Below are 18,074 nucleotides of genomic sequence, written 5' to 3'. Positions count from 1 at the left end.
CTACCTTGTAAAGTTCCCCAAAGGGTTAGAGATAATGTACTTAAAATACCTAACAGCAACCCCATAAGAAATAATGGCAATTACAATATTATTATTATAGCTCATTGCATTTAGTTTTTGTGTTTTTGTTTTTGTTTTGCCATGCGGCATGCAGGATCTTAGTTCCCCCACCAGGCACTGAACCCGCACACCCTGCAGTGGAGGCATGGAGTCTTAACCCCTGGATAGCCAGGGAAGTCCCACATTGCATTTAGTTTTAAACTTCAATATATATTGTTCAAAGCTACACATTATTCTGCCATTTAAAACTCTACCTATAGCCCACATGTTATAAAGGAACTTGTTTCAAACTATATTTGTCAATGTCCTAATCAGCATAAATGTTTAATGGACAATGTAAGAATTCATATATTAATTACATCAAGGGAAGAAACTGGCTATATCACCTAACAGTTATAAAGATATCCTGAATACATGTTTTATTACTTAAAATAAACTTTATGTGAAGAAATAAGTTCGACAGTTTGTTTAGCTACAGCAGGACAGACCTCTTCCTAGTTCTTCAGACATATCTTGACTTTAATGCTTTAATCTCATTGAAGACTTCTACCAGCCCACAGATCAGAAGGAAGAACTCCTTCCTTTGCATGTCCATGGCATTTTGTTTATTCCTGTATAATGGCACTTATCATCTAATGTCTGGTATTATAAGCCACTTTTTGTTTCTTTTCTCAAAGAAGGATATGTCTACTTCTTATTCATCTTTTTTTTTTTTTTTTTTTTGGCGGTACATGGGCCTCTTACTGTTGTGGCCTCTCTCATTGTGGAGCACAGGCTCTGGACGCACAGGCTTAGCAGCCATGGCTCACGGGCCCAGCCGCTCTGTGGCATGTGGGATCTTCCCGGACCAGGGCACAAACCCGTGTCCCCTACATCGGCAGGCGGACTCTCAACTACTGTGCCACCAGGGAAGCCTATTCATCTTTTATACTCTGCTGATGTGTTGTACCTAGTAGGTCTACTCAATATATCTTTTAATTTTAACAAGTTTTGATTCTTTCTCATTTACATACTCAAATAAATGATGTAAATATATCTTCTTAAATAAAATATGTCAAGATTTTAAAATAACCTTTGCTTTATCCTAAATGTGAGGATATTAGTTTGAAGGTCTGCTATTAGCTCCAAACAATTAGGGAAATGCAAATAAAAACCATAGTGAGATGCTATTTCACATTTACTAGGATGGCTAGCATTAAAAAGTCAGATAATAAGAAGTGTTAGCGAAGATATGGAGAAATCAGAACCCTGATACAATGCAGGTGAGAATGTAAAATGGTGCAGTCACTTTGGAAAACAGTCTTGACAGTTCCTCAAGTCATTAAACATGGAGTTATCATGTGATTCAACAATTCCATTCCCAGGTATATACCTAAAAGAAATGAGAACAAATGTCCATTCAAAAACTTGTACACAGATATTTATAGCATTACTAAAGTAGCATTGCTCATAATAGCCAAAAGGTAGAAACAACCCAAATGTCCATCAACTGATGAATGAATAAACAAACTGTGGTGTATCTGTACAATGGAATGTTATTCAGCCATAAAAAGGAATGAAGTACTGATACATGCTGAGACAAGAGTGAACCTTGAAAACATTATGCTAAGTGAAAGAAGCCAGACACAAAAGACCACATATTTTATGATTCCATTCATATGAAATGTCCAGAACAGGAAAATTTACAGAGATATAAAGTAGATTAGTGATTGCCAGGAGTTAGGGAGTGGGCGGGTGTCAAAACGGAAAAGGGTCTGATAGTTAAAGAGTATGGAGTTTCTTTCTGGGGTGATGAAAATGTACTAAAACCGTGTTGATGTACAACTATGTGAAAAAAACTAAAAACCCATTGAATTGTACACTTTAAATGAATGAATTCTATGGTATATGAACTATTTCTCAATAAAGTGGTTAAAACAAACTCTGCTTTGTCCTAAACCCTGAGAACACTAGTTTGAAAACCCACTGTTAGTCCCAGACAACTGCTTTTTGTAACAATACAAATGAAACAGCATAGTAAACTGATGCATAAATAACATTTAAACACACATCCCTAGTCACTTCAATGGTTTATTATTCAACTTGTTCACTTGCTATTCCCTAAATTTTATTCTCTTACTGTTTTATTTCTGCTTTACTATATGGCTTACTTGTCATCTCAGAAATCAATGGAAATCAATGTCATTAAAATTTCTATTTGTCAATAACAGTAAATGGTACTTTCTTAATAAAGGAGGGAAACAGAAACCAGGACCCCTGCTTATAGCTGTGCAGGCTGTGTTATGCACTACTTCAGAGGATGCCATTTATATAGAACACAATGTCAGTGGTGCCTCCTAGAACTGGGCAACATGGTAGCCTTGATAAAATCTTCTTTGGTTTCATTGCCATCCTCCAATCACCTAGGGTCAAGTTTGACTTCTTCTCCTCACATCCATACCACAACATATTGACTGGTATGTCATTTCTACTAATCAGTCTCCCAAATTCATTCTCATTCCATTCTCACTGCCACTGCCCTAGTTTCATTACTCATTTTCCTTTCCTCCTAACTCCTAATAGCCTCCTAACTGATTGTTCTATCTCCTGTTTTCTACTATATCCTTCATACCACAAGCAGAATTTTCTTCTAAAGATATAATTATACCTTTGCTTGTACCAAAAGTTCTCAGTGCTTCCAGTTACCTATAAAGTCCACAATTCTTAGCCTGTCATTCAAAGTCCCTCATGATCTCACTGTAACTACTTTTAAAATCTCATTTTTAACCAATTCTTCCTCATGTTCCATGCTACAACCACATAAGTCTATTCTCTTCCTCAAAGCTCATGCACTTTGCTGCCTCCATATCTCAGATCATGTTGTCTCTCTTGTTTATAATGCCTATTTCCTTCATTTCCATCTGTTTAAATTCTATTCTTTCCTTAAGGTCTACCCTAATGCTACCATCTACTGTATGCCTTCTCCCATCCTTCTTGGAAGAATGAATAGATCTTGGGTCTTCCCTGGTGGTGCAGTGGTTAAGAAGATGCTTGCCAATGCAGGGAACATGGGTTCGAGCCCCGGTATGGGAAGATCCCACATGCTGTGGAACAACTAAGCCCATGTGCCACAACTACTGAGCCTGCGCTCTAGAGCCCACGAGCCACAACTACTGAGCCTGCACACCACAACTACTGAAGCCCATGTGGCTAGGGTCCGTGCTCTGCAACAAGAGAAGCCACTGCAATGAGAAGTCTGTGTACCACAACAAAGAGTAGCCCCCACTTGCCACAACTAGGGAAAGCCCGTGTTCATCAACAAAGACCCAACACAGCCAAATTAATTAATTAATTAAAAAAAGAATGAATAGATCTTTATTCTGCAGGCTCATATTATTTTATTTATACTTTTCTTATCATACTCATCTTATGACTGATATTATATAAAACATCTGTGTGTGTGTCCATCCTTTCCATCATGACCCCTCATCTCTCTTATTCATCTTTGAAAATAATAGGTGCTTTTAAAATGTTCATTGAATGGAAGGAAAAAGAAATATGACACATGGGATTAGGGAAAGATAAAATGAGATGCAGATGCAAAGAAAGCTATATAAAAACACAATAAAATAAAAAGATATTGAAGAAGAAGCTGAAGGCCTACTATAGGTTGGATCCTTTAAACAAGAATTCAGAACACCTATGAGCTTGTATCATAGGAAATATATAATTGAGACTGATGATTCACATTAAAAATATCTTTTTGTAGAAGCTGTTTGATGTTTTCTTAGAATAAAAAGGCTCACAACAGAAAATATAATAAAGGAGTAAGTGGATGTGTGAAATTGAGGATAAACAAGAAAGAATAATTTTGATAGCATTTATAAACTGAAGTATTTATTTTTTCCCCTTTTAATTACAGCAAATCCAAGGTTAGGACCATTTTATATCTGTGTTTGCACATCTTCTCACCATTGTATGATTGTGGTCACAAACATTTCCCACATTACTCATACCTCAACTGCCATGACACTATTTCTTATTCTAAGACTAGGTCTTAATGGAGCCAGGCAGTTTGCAAAGGAAAAGCAAAGACAAACTTACAATTTTAGTTTCAAAGATTGATGCCCTCTTTCGGTGATCTTAAACGAATATTTATTAGATTATGTGCAAAATTTTGTCATTGTTACATTTTGACAAGTCAAATCATGCCACTTCTATGAAATTTGCACAGATCTGTGATTTTATTAAAATAAAAGTATACCTCCAGGATAATAAAGATATTAATTACTATTTCATTTCACTAACAAATAGTTTTTGCACATAAGTGTATGCATTGATAATTTAAACATTTCAGAGTTCTATTAGGAGAAATAACACATGGCATGTAGTACACTTAATCTCTCTCAACTTCATCATTATTTAAGATCTATGGCAAAGGTCAAACCAACTGTTTTAGTAGGCTTAAATGCCTAGAAACAGATGGCCATAAATATATGGTGCAAAGCATCCATGTATGTGCAGGAAATGTACCTTGGGGGCAGGATTTCCAGCTGAGAAAATCTGACAGATTGTAAATCCTAACCTCATGTCACTCTTAGATAAGGGCATCTGTGCCAACAAGGCAAGCTCTGGTATAACTTTTTGTAAGAGCAAAAACATACAAATCATTCATTACCAGGCATTTAAAAAAGACATCTCTGAGCCAACTTGGAACATATGAAACTTCTCAAAATAGAACGAAGATAAATGCTTTACTTTATATTTCCATTAACTGTTCTCAAAATGTATAAACAAAAGATATTTCAACTGAATATTCATTAACTTTATTTAAGAATTGTTATGCTCCAGGTATTGTGATAGAGGCTGCAGGGGACTCAAAGATGATTAAAAAAAAACCACATAAGTTGTGTTCTCTAGGTGCTTTTACTCTGATTGGTGGGATAAGAAAAGTCAGAACTTAAGACTGAAGTCAATAGATACCCTCAAAAAAGGTCTAAAGCAGAACTGGGTTTGCATTAGACATACATTTTTATCCAATATCATTTGGGGTACTACCCTTGTATCAATCTACAGTTCTGATGGTTCTGTTAATTATTGTGCCACTTTGCCTCTGCCTCAGTCCCCTTCCCCCAGGGTGATCATGTGACACGAGCTGGTCAACCTGACTAGCCTGTCCTGTGCCACAGTGATTGGTCTGTGTATGGGCACATGACCAAAGTAGGGTGTCCTAAATATTTCCCTCCCTCTCTCCAGAGCTATTGATATTATCTACACTTTTTTATTCTGCTCTGAGCCCTGGAAGGCTGACCTTCAAGAAATAAATTAATGGACTTCTTTGTCCTCTGTTTTATTTTTGGGTTCAGCCAATGAGGAGCCTCAAGAGATTAAAATAAGGGAGGGAGGAAAATGAGGCCAGCCAGGATATTTATTCCTGTGGTTCTTTCTTTGCAAGTTTGCTGTGAATTGGCTGCATCCCTCTACTGAAGTCACAGCACATGCCAGGTGACCTTCTCCATACAGCTACCCTCTCTGGGCTCATGTAACTATCCCCACCCATTATCTCTTCTGGTCCAGTGAGGATAACATCTATCCTCAGTTGTAATTGCTGCAAAATTCTTTGCAGGTTTCCCCAAACTCTGAGAACAAATTATGCAGGTTGAGTCTGCCCTCAATTCCTGCTGGGACCCTGATAGACATGAACAGTCAGAGTCTTCCTTCATATATGGAGAGAGAGAGGGGAGGGGGAGAGGGAGAGAACGAGCTCATGACATTGTTTGAGCCTCAGGATCCAGTCATGGTTTAAATCATCTCTACCCTTTGGCTATCCCACTTTTGTGAGCCAATAAATTCCCTTTTTGCTTGAACTAGTTTGAGTTGCAATTCTGTCACTTGCAGCTAAAATAGTCCTGAATAATACAGGGCTTAAAAGGAAGAAGCTGTATCACCCAGTTTGGGAGATCACTAAAGCTTTCATGGAGCAGATGGCAAATGAGAGGAATTCTGAAGGGAATGTGACTTTCACAGCAAAGATGGGAAAAACAAATGCTTTTCAGTGAGAGAAAACAATCTGAATGAAGACATGGAGGCATAAAAATGTTCAAGGAATAGTGAAATTGACCAGTTTTGCTGGACCATACAGTATAGGTAGTGGAAAAGTAATGGTAGATAAAGCTGGGAAGGTTAGATTAGGGCTTGACTTGACTAAAACATTTGGGATGAAGTAGGGGCATAGATTTCTTGGCTGTAGCAGTGGCAGTTTTCTCCATGAGACAGCATGATTGAAATGTCTTCCTGAGGTGGATTATAGTGCTTTATTTCTTTTACTAGCTACCTATTGCTAAATGAGAAATCACCCTAGAAATTAGTATCTTAAAACAATAGACAGTTATTATTTCACAGTTTCTGTGGATCAAGAATTCAGGAGCAGCTTAGCTGAGTAGCTCTGTTTTGAGGTCTCTTGTGAGGTTGTAGTCAGGATGGCAGCTGAGGTTGCAGGCATCTGAAGGCTTAACTGGGAATGGAAGATCCACTTCCAAGAATGCTCATTCACTCACATGGCTGCTAGCAGGAGGCCTTGGTTCCTTGCTGCCTGTGGACAGAAGTTATTGCCACACTGACCTCTCCACAGAGTTTTGAATGTCCTCATAAATTGACAGCTAGATTTTCCCAGAGCAAGTTATCCTAGACAGAGTAAGGTGGAAACTGCAATGTCTTAAATGACCTGTCCTCTGAAGTCACACTCCATCATTTCCACAAAATCCTATTTGTACACAGGTCAGCCAATTTTACATGGGAAAGAACTACACAAGGGCATGACTGCCAGGATGTGGGACCCATTGGGGCCATTTTGGAGGCTGGCTACCACAGTTTCAATTTTCTGTCTTGATGAAAACCTATAATTTGTATACCGCAGTAGGGCAATTAGTACTCTGAGGTTTCACCATTAATGCAGCTGATTTCATATGTTTTGATAGTTCTATAACATTTCTCACAGACTCCTTGATACCATGCTTATATTGGGACCATTGTATGGAGGGTTTTGAATGCTAGGCTGAATTGGCATCAGTTGTTCTATATTCAATCATTTCATGATGATATGTTAATAAGTTATTAATACATCACTTAGAACCCCAAACTTAATATTAAAAATTATAGAAATCAGCATTGCAGTGGTTGTTTCCTAACTGTTAATAAAGGGCAAAAAATAATGAAATACAAATCTCCAGAGGTATTCAAAATATAATAGCTTCTTCCAGCCACCTGCAATAATTTGGCTATGAACTGGGCTGAAGGCAAAAGATAGACAGATTATCTCTTAAGATCTGTTCTCATCCTATGATTTCTTGATCACTATTTAAATTTGAATTGTGATAATATTTGAATGGTGATAATAAAAACCTCTTTCAGCTGTAATTTTTGGGTGGAGAAATAGTTTGCAGAGAACCATCTGTAATTGTCTCTTATTTTATAGGGCACATATGCTAATTTGTCCTTGGCTACATGGGTGTTTTAAAATCTTTTAATCAAAATTCTTTTGGTAGCAATACTCACCCAAGCTAACTGAAGAAAAGGGGGTGTTATTGTAAGGATACACTGGAGTCTGCTCTCATGGCAACTGTACCTCTCTTTGCAGATCTCCTCCACTCTCCTTTCTCTCTACCAGTTGACTTCCTCTTGAAGAACACCCCCTTTTCTTCAGGTAGCCTATTTATCTTGATTATGGCCATATACAACATGGATGCCTTACACAATGGCTGCTCCAGCTCACTTTACATCAAGACAAATCTCAATACTTCTTTCAGCTTCTCTTATACTGTATCTTCTATCTATGTCATGTATTTAGAATTTCCTGAACAGGGAATCTGGTTGGCCTGGGTTATCTTTTTAAACAGGCCTCAAGTCTAGGCATAAATCTTGGCAAGCCATGGATTCTCTTGGGTCAGCTTTATTCTTTTTCCTCCAAAGGTTAGAGGCTTGAAATTGTGTGGTATTTAAAACATGATTGCTGCCTTTTGGAAGGATGTAGGAGGGGTAGCTTCCAGGAGGTACAGTGGCAATGGTAGACATTGGTACTACAGAAATACAGAGACAATTCCTGCTTTTTAGTAAGTATTTCATATATTTCTCTCAAAACTCCTATTCTATACCTATAGAGAATGCAAAATATGGTTCAAATGACCTCATCATATTCAAACTTGTCACAAAATTAGTCCAAACATGAAATGATTCTTTCTATTCTTAATGGTTTGAGTCATACATAGACTTAATAAAACATTATCCTTGAGGATCAGAATCTTAGGTTGTTCAACCATTTCCTGAAAAGGACTAATTTAAAATGCTTTTGCATTGAGAAAAAACATGAATGTATTATAGTAAAAACAAACTGTACTAATAAAACACAAATAATAGGAAAGACTACTGGTACAAATTATAGAATATTTAAAAATTTTACTATGAATATTCATGTTATAAATTCTGATGTGATGTTGTGTCAGCAAATTTGGGGAGAAATAGCTTACCCTTTGAGATTAATTATCTCTTTAAATAAGAATTTTTTTCTTATCAAAAATGAAAAATCAAATACAATTAAATGGGAAGCCATCCCATCCTATATTGCAGATTTCCATGTGTTTGTCTAAACTTTTTACTTTGTGCAACCATACAGAAAATTTGCTACGTTCAAACTTTGGGGATAATAAAACAGAAGAAAACAAATTATTTTATTGAAGGATGAAATGCAAATGAATAGTGTTTATACTTAATCTTTCCATTGTGTGTGCTTGAGTATGTTTAGACAATTCTAATTAACTGGATATTAGTTCGATAAAATATAGGGAAACTTTGCAATCAGGCAACTGAATATTCAGTTTAATTATGTTGGTATGCACTTCTATTTGCTTTTAATGCCAAGGATCCACTGGTAAAATGAATGCCCATTTTGTGGTCTGTTATTCATAAAATGTTTAATCCAGTGTTTGATTTACTCTGTTAAATCTTCCTTAGTGAATGTGCTTATTCATCCATGCAGAATTGGGTATGCTGCTTTCTGTTACTATGACATTACAATTAAACAGCTAAAAGAAGAACAGCAAGACTTTCTGTAAATGTTCATGAAATTCCCACAAAATTATTGAGTTTATTGCTTTGTTTTGTAAGGACTATGAAAAAATGCCAACGTGTTCTGAAAATTTCTGTTTCGAAGAAACTGACAAACACAATAGTTACTACAAATAATCATCTTGTTACTAAAGCTAGCACTTAAAACATATTTCTGATATAGTGGAAATGATTCCTGTGATTACACTGAATATTTTTTAAAGATGGAAATGAACATGAACTCAAAGAACCTGAATTTTATACAGCAGAAAATGGATGTAATAATATTTGTACTTATTTGAAATGGAAAGTCTAAGTTGACTTCATCTGTGTATACTGTAAAACTGAGATAGTTTGTGTGCTCACAAAAGTTCTACTTTGTATAATTTCAGGTTGTTTTCTCCAGTAGACTGGACTTTCTCCACTTTTAGCTATGTTTTATTGTCCAGAGCACTTGTGCTTGTGAATTTTTGTTACCACTACAACAACAGGCTTAGACAGAAAATTTTTAATTCAAAGCAAGCTCTAACACTAGGTCTTCATTTTTAAAAACTTTCCATTGTAAGTCTGGAACTTGTAGTAAGATGTTAATAATCTACTTCCTGAACTGTTATTGCTTGTTTTTTGGGGGAGTGTTAAGAGCTATACATTCATACAGACATAGCTATTTTCTAAGAAGCTCTCTTAAAGAACTCAGAGTATTGATGGTTTGTATGACACTCTTGCTTTAGTTTATATAGTAGAAGATCAGTGTCTGGTTAGTTGGTTTTCTACAATATGGTAACGAGATTCTACTGTAGTGGATTCAATTTTTGTGTGTGTGTGTGTGTAAAATTATGTGACTGCTGGATCATAAACTGTACTAATAACACTGAAATCTGGGAAGAGTATATAATAGTTCTGGTTCGTCTGGCTCATTACCACTCCTAGAAATTCTTTTGCATGTCCTACTGATGATGGGGCAATAACATCATCTATGAAAACATAAGAAATGCCATTCTGGATCAGACCAATTCCAGCCTAGTGTTTTCTAAAGTGTGTTCTGTGGCTTAAAAGTTATTGTGAAATCCTAATAATTCACATGTATATTTATTATAAAAGATTTGAAGAGTCCTCCAGCAAAGAAACCATTTAAATTTAATTGCTCCCTAAATGTATTTGATCATGAAACCCCTATTAATATCCTGAAGAATTACTTTCTCCCCCCAGAACACACTTTGGGAAAGAGATTAACCATGGTAGCAAAAGGGATTTCATAGGGCAGTATTATAGCTCTCCACCCCTTCATCATTTAAGAAATATTTATTGAGCTCCTATTCAATTACAAGCAATCTTTTAGATGCTTGGGTTAGTTCAGTGAACAAAGTTCCCTATCCAAGAACTTATGATTCTTGAATTTATATAAGCCTTTCTTAAATATGTATATTTGTTCAGTTCCCAAGCCATCTTGGAGGGAATACATTTTATATATTTTTTGAGAACAGATTATCTATGCTATGGTACTGCATGTCAAAATAATTATTTACATAAAAAGTCATTTTTTCAGATATATTAACTACTTCTGTTATTTAGTTTTCTATTTTGTTTCATAATCACCATTTCACAAAAAATATAAATGACAGCTAAAAGAATAAAAATAAGCTTTTTTTTAAGACCACAAGAAAATTACAGAGAAGAAACTAAACAGATGTGAGCAAAAGGTAGGAATCATGAATAATACCTCCCTTTCTAAACTAAATAAATATGGTCACTTAGAGTAGTTACTATAATGTTATTTGTTTAAAAAGTTATTTTTTGATCACATGAATTTGAAACTCGAGGATCAGAAAAATATTTAAGTGATCAATATGGTGTTATAGTATCACAAATAAGAATTTAAAAATTCACAAGTAGGATAAAGTCCAAATGAGAAAATGCTAAATCACCAGTATATACATTTAACATTTTGACAGATATTGCCAAATCACCATCCAAAAAATTATATCAATTTTGACTTCTATTAGCAATGTATCAGTGTGCCCACTTCCCCATGCATTTACCAATACCATATTATCAAATATTTTCATTTTTGCCAATCAGATTGGTGAAAGTTGTTATCTCCCTCATGCTCAAAATGACTACTACTACTGCTGAGGTTACTACTACTAAGAACAATATTTATTGAGTGCTTACTACCAGTCAAATGTAGTTTTAAGCACTTTATTTATTTATCCCTCATAACCACCTTGGAGGGTTAGTAATATTATTGTCACCATTTTACAGATGAGGAAACTGAGATTCAGAGAGAGTAAATAATTTACCTGAGACTGTTCAGTTGGATGGAATAGAGACTCAAACCTGAACTCATAACAATTATCCTATATTGCCTCTCTAAGAAAAGGCTGTTCATTGTAGTACCACTTATAGTAGCAAACGACTAGAAAAAACTAAATATCCATCAATAAAGGAATATTAAATAAATCATGGTGTAACCATATAATGGAATTACAGGAAGCCATTAAAAATGAGGCACCCCTATATGTACTGAGAATACAGGATCTCCCAAATATGTATTAAATGAAAAAATAAAGGTGTAAAGTAAGGAATAATGTTTACAGCATGTTACTGTCTGTGTCAAAAAAGAAATAAAGGGATTACTGCTCCTCTCATATACACACATACACACACACACACACACACACACACAATCTTTAGCAGGATTCACTCGAAACTGATAACAGTGTTTATTTCTGGGGAATACAACAGGGGGGCCATGAGGGTATGGAGACTTACTAATATGTCTTTGTATGACATTCTGTGCTGATTTAATTTTTTATTAACTACGTGTGTATTACCTGTTCAATTATAAACACAAAACCTGCTGATGAAACATTTTGCTGGACAAGCAACTCATTTTATTCCCATTTAAAAGTGTACTCTTGTGTTGTTTCCTGAAGAATTCCTACACCATATTATTCATCCATTCACTAAGCAGGTTAAAATTTATTTGTTTTTGACAAATAAAAAATCCATATATTTAAGGTATACAAGTATAGAACATGATGTTTTGATATATGTATACAGTGTGAAATGCTTACCATAATAAAACTAATTAACATATTCATTACCTCCCATAGTTACCTTTTGTGTGTCTGTGTGTGGTGAGAACGCTTGAGATCTACAGTCATAGCTAAATTCATGTATACAATACATTATTATTGACTATAGCCATCATGCTGTACATTAGGTTTCCAGAACTTATTCATCTTATAACTAAAATTTTGTACCCTTTGATCAATAGCTTCCCTTTTTTCCTACCCCCAGCCTCTGGTAACCACCATTCTACTCTTTGCTACTATGAGTTTGACTTAAAATTTTTTTTTACAATTCCACTTATAAGTGAGATCATGTGACATTTGTCTTCTGTGTCTGGCTTATTTCACTTAGCATAATGTTCTCCAGGTTCATCCATGTAATTTCCTTCTGTTTTAAGGCTAAATAATATTTATATCTAGTATACATATATATGCCACATTTTCTTCATTCATCCATTGATGAACACTTAAGTTGTTTCCATATCTTGGCTACTGTGAATAATGCTGCAATGAATATGGATATCTCTTCAAGATAGTGTTTTTATTTGCCTTGGATATATACTCATAAGTGGAATATTTTTGAGTGTCTATTTTTTGCCACGCACTGAATGATGTACTGGGAATATAATAATGAACAATATAGGAACAGTCTTTGACTTTGTGGAACTTACCTTCTAAGAGGATGGCAGATATGAAACACGTAATTGCATAAGGAACTTGATATTTCCCATCATGAAAAGTTCAACAGAGGAGGAGTATAGGGTGAGATCCTAAGATAGACCGAGGCACCTGCCAGATTATGTGTTGTTTTGAATGAACTGCAAAATGAGGATTAAGCTAGAAGAAAGGGGGAAGAAGGATCAAAGTTCACCTCAGGAACATGGAAGAGCATGTGGGAAGGCCCTGAAGTAGGAAGAAGTATGGGATATCAGAGGAAAGGAGGGAGAGCCAATATGGCTGGAGCTTAGAGAAAAATGAGAGGTATGAGATGAGACTGTTGAGTTCAGCAGGGCCTTTTACAACACGTTAAAAATCTTGGAGTAGATTTTAAGAGCAATAGGTAATCATGAACCTTTTAGGTAAAGGAGAACATGATCAGGTTTGAATTTTTAAAAGTTTACCGGCAGTGTGGGGAGTGGACTGGGGAGAAGCAAGCATGAATGAGGTGTCCAGCTGGGATCTATTGCAGTTTAGGAAGAGATTATGGGGGCAGAACAGATTTAGAGGTGGATATATTTACAACATATCTTTGAGATAAATCTGGCAAGAGTTGCTGATGGATTGGTTTAAGGATGAAAGAGAGTAATATATCAGGGATGATCCTTAAGTTTTTGACTTGAGTAACTGATTGGAAGGTGGTACCATTTCTAAGCTGGGAAACACTAGACGAAGAGGTTTGGGAGTGGGGATGAAGTATTCAGGAATTCAGTATTGGACATGTTCAGAAAAGATATTGAGTAAGGGGTTGGATATATGGATTTGGAGCTCAAAGGAAAGGCATAGAGGAGACCATTAAATTACTGGTCTGTAAAAATATGATACATCAGATCCCACACTTGAATAAGCTTCTGAATACAAGGTAAATGTTCAGGGAATTGTGATTTTTCAATTCAGGAAAACATTAAGTAAAAAATCAATGTCACAGTGATTTAACAGGGTACTCAATCTGTAGGTATCCATCATCTCATTGTATTGTGATTTATCCAAATAAAATATTTCAGTTCTCAAAAATAGATGTCCTTAGAATAATAAAATAGACAGCAATTAAGCTGCTTTGCTTTATGCTATTTTATTGATGTTGTCAACTCTCACATTTATTTTTGCCTTGCAAAAAATTAACAAAAATACATTGGGAGGAAAAGGTATTTTAAGCGTTTTCTCTATGCAGATGCTTTATATTTTTCAAATATAATAATCTTTTCTATGCCCAGAGAGGATGTGATAACTTTAAAGAAAGGGCAGCTAAGTATAGGCTGTCACTTTTATCTTTTTGAGGGTTGTGCTCTCTATCCTCAGGGGGAAGAAAAGGATTTTAAATTTGGGGAAAAACAGAGTGGAAAATTAGCACTACAGCGTAATTACTTGTTTATTTTGTTTTACTTCACTAGATGTAAACTTCATTAAGACAGGGTTTTTTTTTTCTGTTTTTTCATTGCTGTAATCCCAGCATCTAAATCAGTGCCTTGCACATAGTAGGTACTCAATGAGTATTTAAGGAAAATTAAATGAGTTAATGAGTTGTAGCTTCACAGTGTGATTATATTTGTTAGGAAATTTCTGAATCTATAGTACTTACCATCTATTAGAGGAATCAGAGCCAAGCTTAGTTCAGCAAACACTTACTGAATTCCTACTATACGCCAGGCTTATGTTAGATGCAGGGGGTAAAAAGATAAGTAAGGCACAATCCCTGTCATATAGGGGCTTATAATTTAGGGTATTGTATATCTGGGTATGTATTTTGGGGAATATGTGTCCAGTATAGGAACCAACATAAATGCAAATAATTTTCAGTGTAATATGGGAGGTTATGACAGAGGGGTAGCACAATGTAGGGTAATATAACCCAGTATAGGGAAGAAATGTAAGAAGGAGGTGGTGGAAATGACTCTCAGCCTTGGGGATAATTGTTAGCTAGAGAACGGGAAGATCATTCCATGATGAAGGAACAACAGTGTGACTGGGGAACCACAAACAGCTCAGAGGTCAGTCAGGTGGCGTAAGGGAAGGTCCACCACTGCACTCTCTGAATTATCTTGAAACTCTGGTAAAATAACTACACAATGAATTTCTGGGATCCGAAAATTACCCTCCCTCACTCCCATGCATTCTCTACCTCTTTTTTGCTTTGGAATTGTCAGACAGCAAAGCATTTTAAATAACGGGGCTGGCGGTACGGGTGGGAGGATGCCGACTTTGAAAATACTTACCAGAGCTACATTAGCTGCTTGGCACAGGTAATCTAAATCCTCTTCAACAAATACAATCACTTGAATATAAAGGTCACTTTACCTTGATCATTTCTGTGGTACCTTATTGGGAAAATCTTGTATGAACTCCTTGTATACATATATAAAACCAGATTCAGAATCAATAAACGCCTATCAAGCAACTACTATGTTTTCATAACTTTTTTCCCTCCTGTAAAGCAAGACTAATTTTGCATATGTATATGGCCAAGGTGGCTGATCGGACTAACTAGAACAAATGCAGATGCAATGACGGTTCCATTCTGGCGAAGCTAGGGCGAGATTTTTTGTGGGTTTTCATTGGGGAGACAGAGACAAAAAAGATAAGGGATAGAGTTTGAAGGTATTGGTGTGAAAAATTATGCCTCGCAGGCCAAAACGAAAATACAGACATGCTGGGGGAAACAAACAGTTTCCAGGCTGGAATGAAAATTTCCTTTCTTCACAAAGCAATCCCCTTTCAATTTCACTCCGCCCTCGTCTCCTAACAATTCTTGCTTCATCATTGTCAAGGGGTTCCCAGGTCTTCCCACATTCATCCTAGCCATCAGAGTAAAAATCTACAACTCTTTTCTACCCCAAAACTCCAGGCTAAAAGTGTTACTGCACTCAGCCTGGAAAATGAATCGAGCTTTTAACATTCGCATAAAACGTTTCAAATACAATGCTGTAGCCGCCTAGCTGGACCCGCCACCCAGGAACTACAATACCCAGAATGCAGTGTTTTCCCTTCCGCCTTCTACCACAGCAATGCTTAACTTGATCTCATTTCCACAAGCAATAGTCACATGACACGTTTCCTGTCAAGATGGCGGATAATCTACCTTCGGAGTTTGATGTGGTCGTAATAGGGACGGGTATGTGTGGCTCTGGTACTCCCTGGACACAGTGTAGGAAGTCTTTCCCGTTCCTACCTTCTCTGTCAGTGGCGAGGGTCGGCGAGAAATGTTGGGGGTCGAGCGTGAGAGGGAGGACGGAAAGGAAGCGAAGTAGTCTGGAGCCAGCGCGGGACTTGGCAGCTGCAGGGAGGGGCTTGGACCCGCGGTGCTTAGCGCCATTTGAGTAGGGGTCGATCTGCTCGATGTCGATTGCTGAGGTTGGTAGCTGCGGGTGATTCCTGTAATTTCCTTAGAGGGAGGTGGGTTTGCAGTGTCATGAGAACGGAGGGTGGGGATTTTGTCAATGGAGACACCTTTGGCATGACATAATTTCCTCCTTGTTAGTTTCAAGGTGATATTCCCCATCATTTTGTCTCGCCATTTTATAGGAATATTTCATATATTTATGTAATCCTAAGGTGCAGTGCAGCTCGGATACATTTTGTTACTCAGTTGTTGCCCGTGTACGTTTTAATTTACTAAGGCGATGAAATGGATTCTTTTATGTTTTGCTGAGAAGCCTAGGGGGTTGTAATTTGTTGTGGTGGCCATTATTCCTGCTTTATGGTGCTGAAAGAAATCATTTTGCTTTATACCACCCACCTACCTACCAACAGCTAAATGAGCTGAGAACAAGCGTCTGTGAGTCCAGTTCAGGTGTGTGATCTTATCTTCCCCTTGTTTTCCCATCATTTATTCTTCATGTTTTGGGTGGTGCCAGAACTCCCCCTGCAATTTATAGTTGACAAATTACACGTACAACACGTGGCAGAAAACATTTGGCAGCAATTGGTATTTTGTTTTTCTTAACAGTGTAAAGGGTGGATTTTAGATGGGGTGAAATAATTTGTTGGGTGGGGTTTTCTCCTGTCTACGGAACGTGGGAGGCTGGGGAACCCCGGTGGTTGAGACCCTGTCCACTGTGTTGAATTCAGTTCATTGTCTTCTTAAACAGTAGGAGCAGCCATGTTTCCAGGTCGGGAGTAAAAATAATAACTACGTATTTTCGAATGCTTATTATTTGCTAATCGACGTGCTAAGCACTTTACAAGCTGTATATAATCCTCGCAACAATCTTGTTAGAGTACGTATTCTTTACACTATACAGAGGAGGCAAAAGGGCTTAGAAAGGTTGCAATTTGCTCAAGATCACACAGCCGGTAAATTTCCAAAGGTCAATTCCATACCAGAAGGAGAATCAGTGGCTCTGACCCTCAGAGTTAACCCATATTAATAGAAATAATTTGGAAAACTTGGTTCTAGACCTTGCTTGGCCATTAACTAGCTGTGTGAGTTGCTAGGGCTAGGAACTTAATCTCTCTGAGCCTCAGTTTCCTTGTTTATGAACATAGGGAGGGTAAACTAGATAACCTTTCCAGTGTTGTCTAACCAAAAATTATCTTGTTCTAGTTGTACCTGGGTAATTGTTTTCAAAACAGCAAGGACATGTTTATTCTCAACCTGAAAACTGCATGGCTACAGATAACCTTGCTGTAGCTGCTATGAACAGATGTTGGATGAGAGCTGGAAGGAGTCAACAGACTCTTATTTATTCTCTCCAGTCTATCCTAAAACTTAGAACAATATCCACTTTAGAATAGTTGTTATACCATACTTGGGTCCTATGTTACTGCCTTCTTTTGTTGTTGTTTTACCTTGGCACTTAGGGCGTTTTAAAAATTACTTTGAATCATTAAGATACTTTTTCTTATCTTGATTCAAATTTTAATTGATAAGAGTGCTAATTCTTATCATTAAGTGCTGTTAATTCTTATATGAGACGTATTTTGCCTTCTAGTTCAGTTCATAATATGGATTACATCCATCCTGTTAGAGTCCGTTATGATAGAGGTAGGAAGATTCTGTGAGTGATCCAGAAAATTGCATCAGGGGTATCTGGTGTATTTGGAAAAAGATTCATTTTAGACTTATTTCCGTGAGAGTAATGTTATTTCTCAAAGTGTGGGAAGAACTTATTTGAGTTAGAAGTTTTTCATATCACTTAGTGAACACGT

At 36.7% G+C, this 18,074-nt stretch overlaps 1 protein-coding gene across 1 annotated transcript in view; it reads left to right on the top strand.

Moving 5' to 3' along the window:
* The first annotated feature begins 15,983 nt into the window (after nucleotides 1–15,983).
* Nucleotides 15,984–18,074, top strand: part of CHM (CHM Rab escort protein) — a 198,859-nt gene continuing 196,768 nt past the window's right edge. The window contains exon 1 of the mRNA XM_082681443.1: nucleotides 15,984–16,038. Within this exon, the coding sequence (XP_082537569.1) occupies nucleotides 15,990–16,038 (49 nt within the window). The 5' untranslated portion in view covers nucleotides 15,984–15,989. The remainder of the gene's footprint in view (nucleotides 16,039–18,074) is intronic.

This window comes from Grampus griseus, assembly GCF_964374135.1.
Source record: "Grampus griseus genome assembly, chromosome: X".
NCBI lineage: Eukaryota > Metazoa > Chordata > Mammalia > Artiodactyla > Delphinidae > Grampus > Grampus griseus.
Note: the sequence above shows the minus strand (reverse complement) of the source record. Positions and strands in the feature narration are given on the sequence as shown.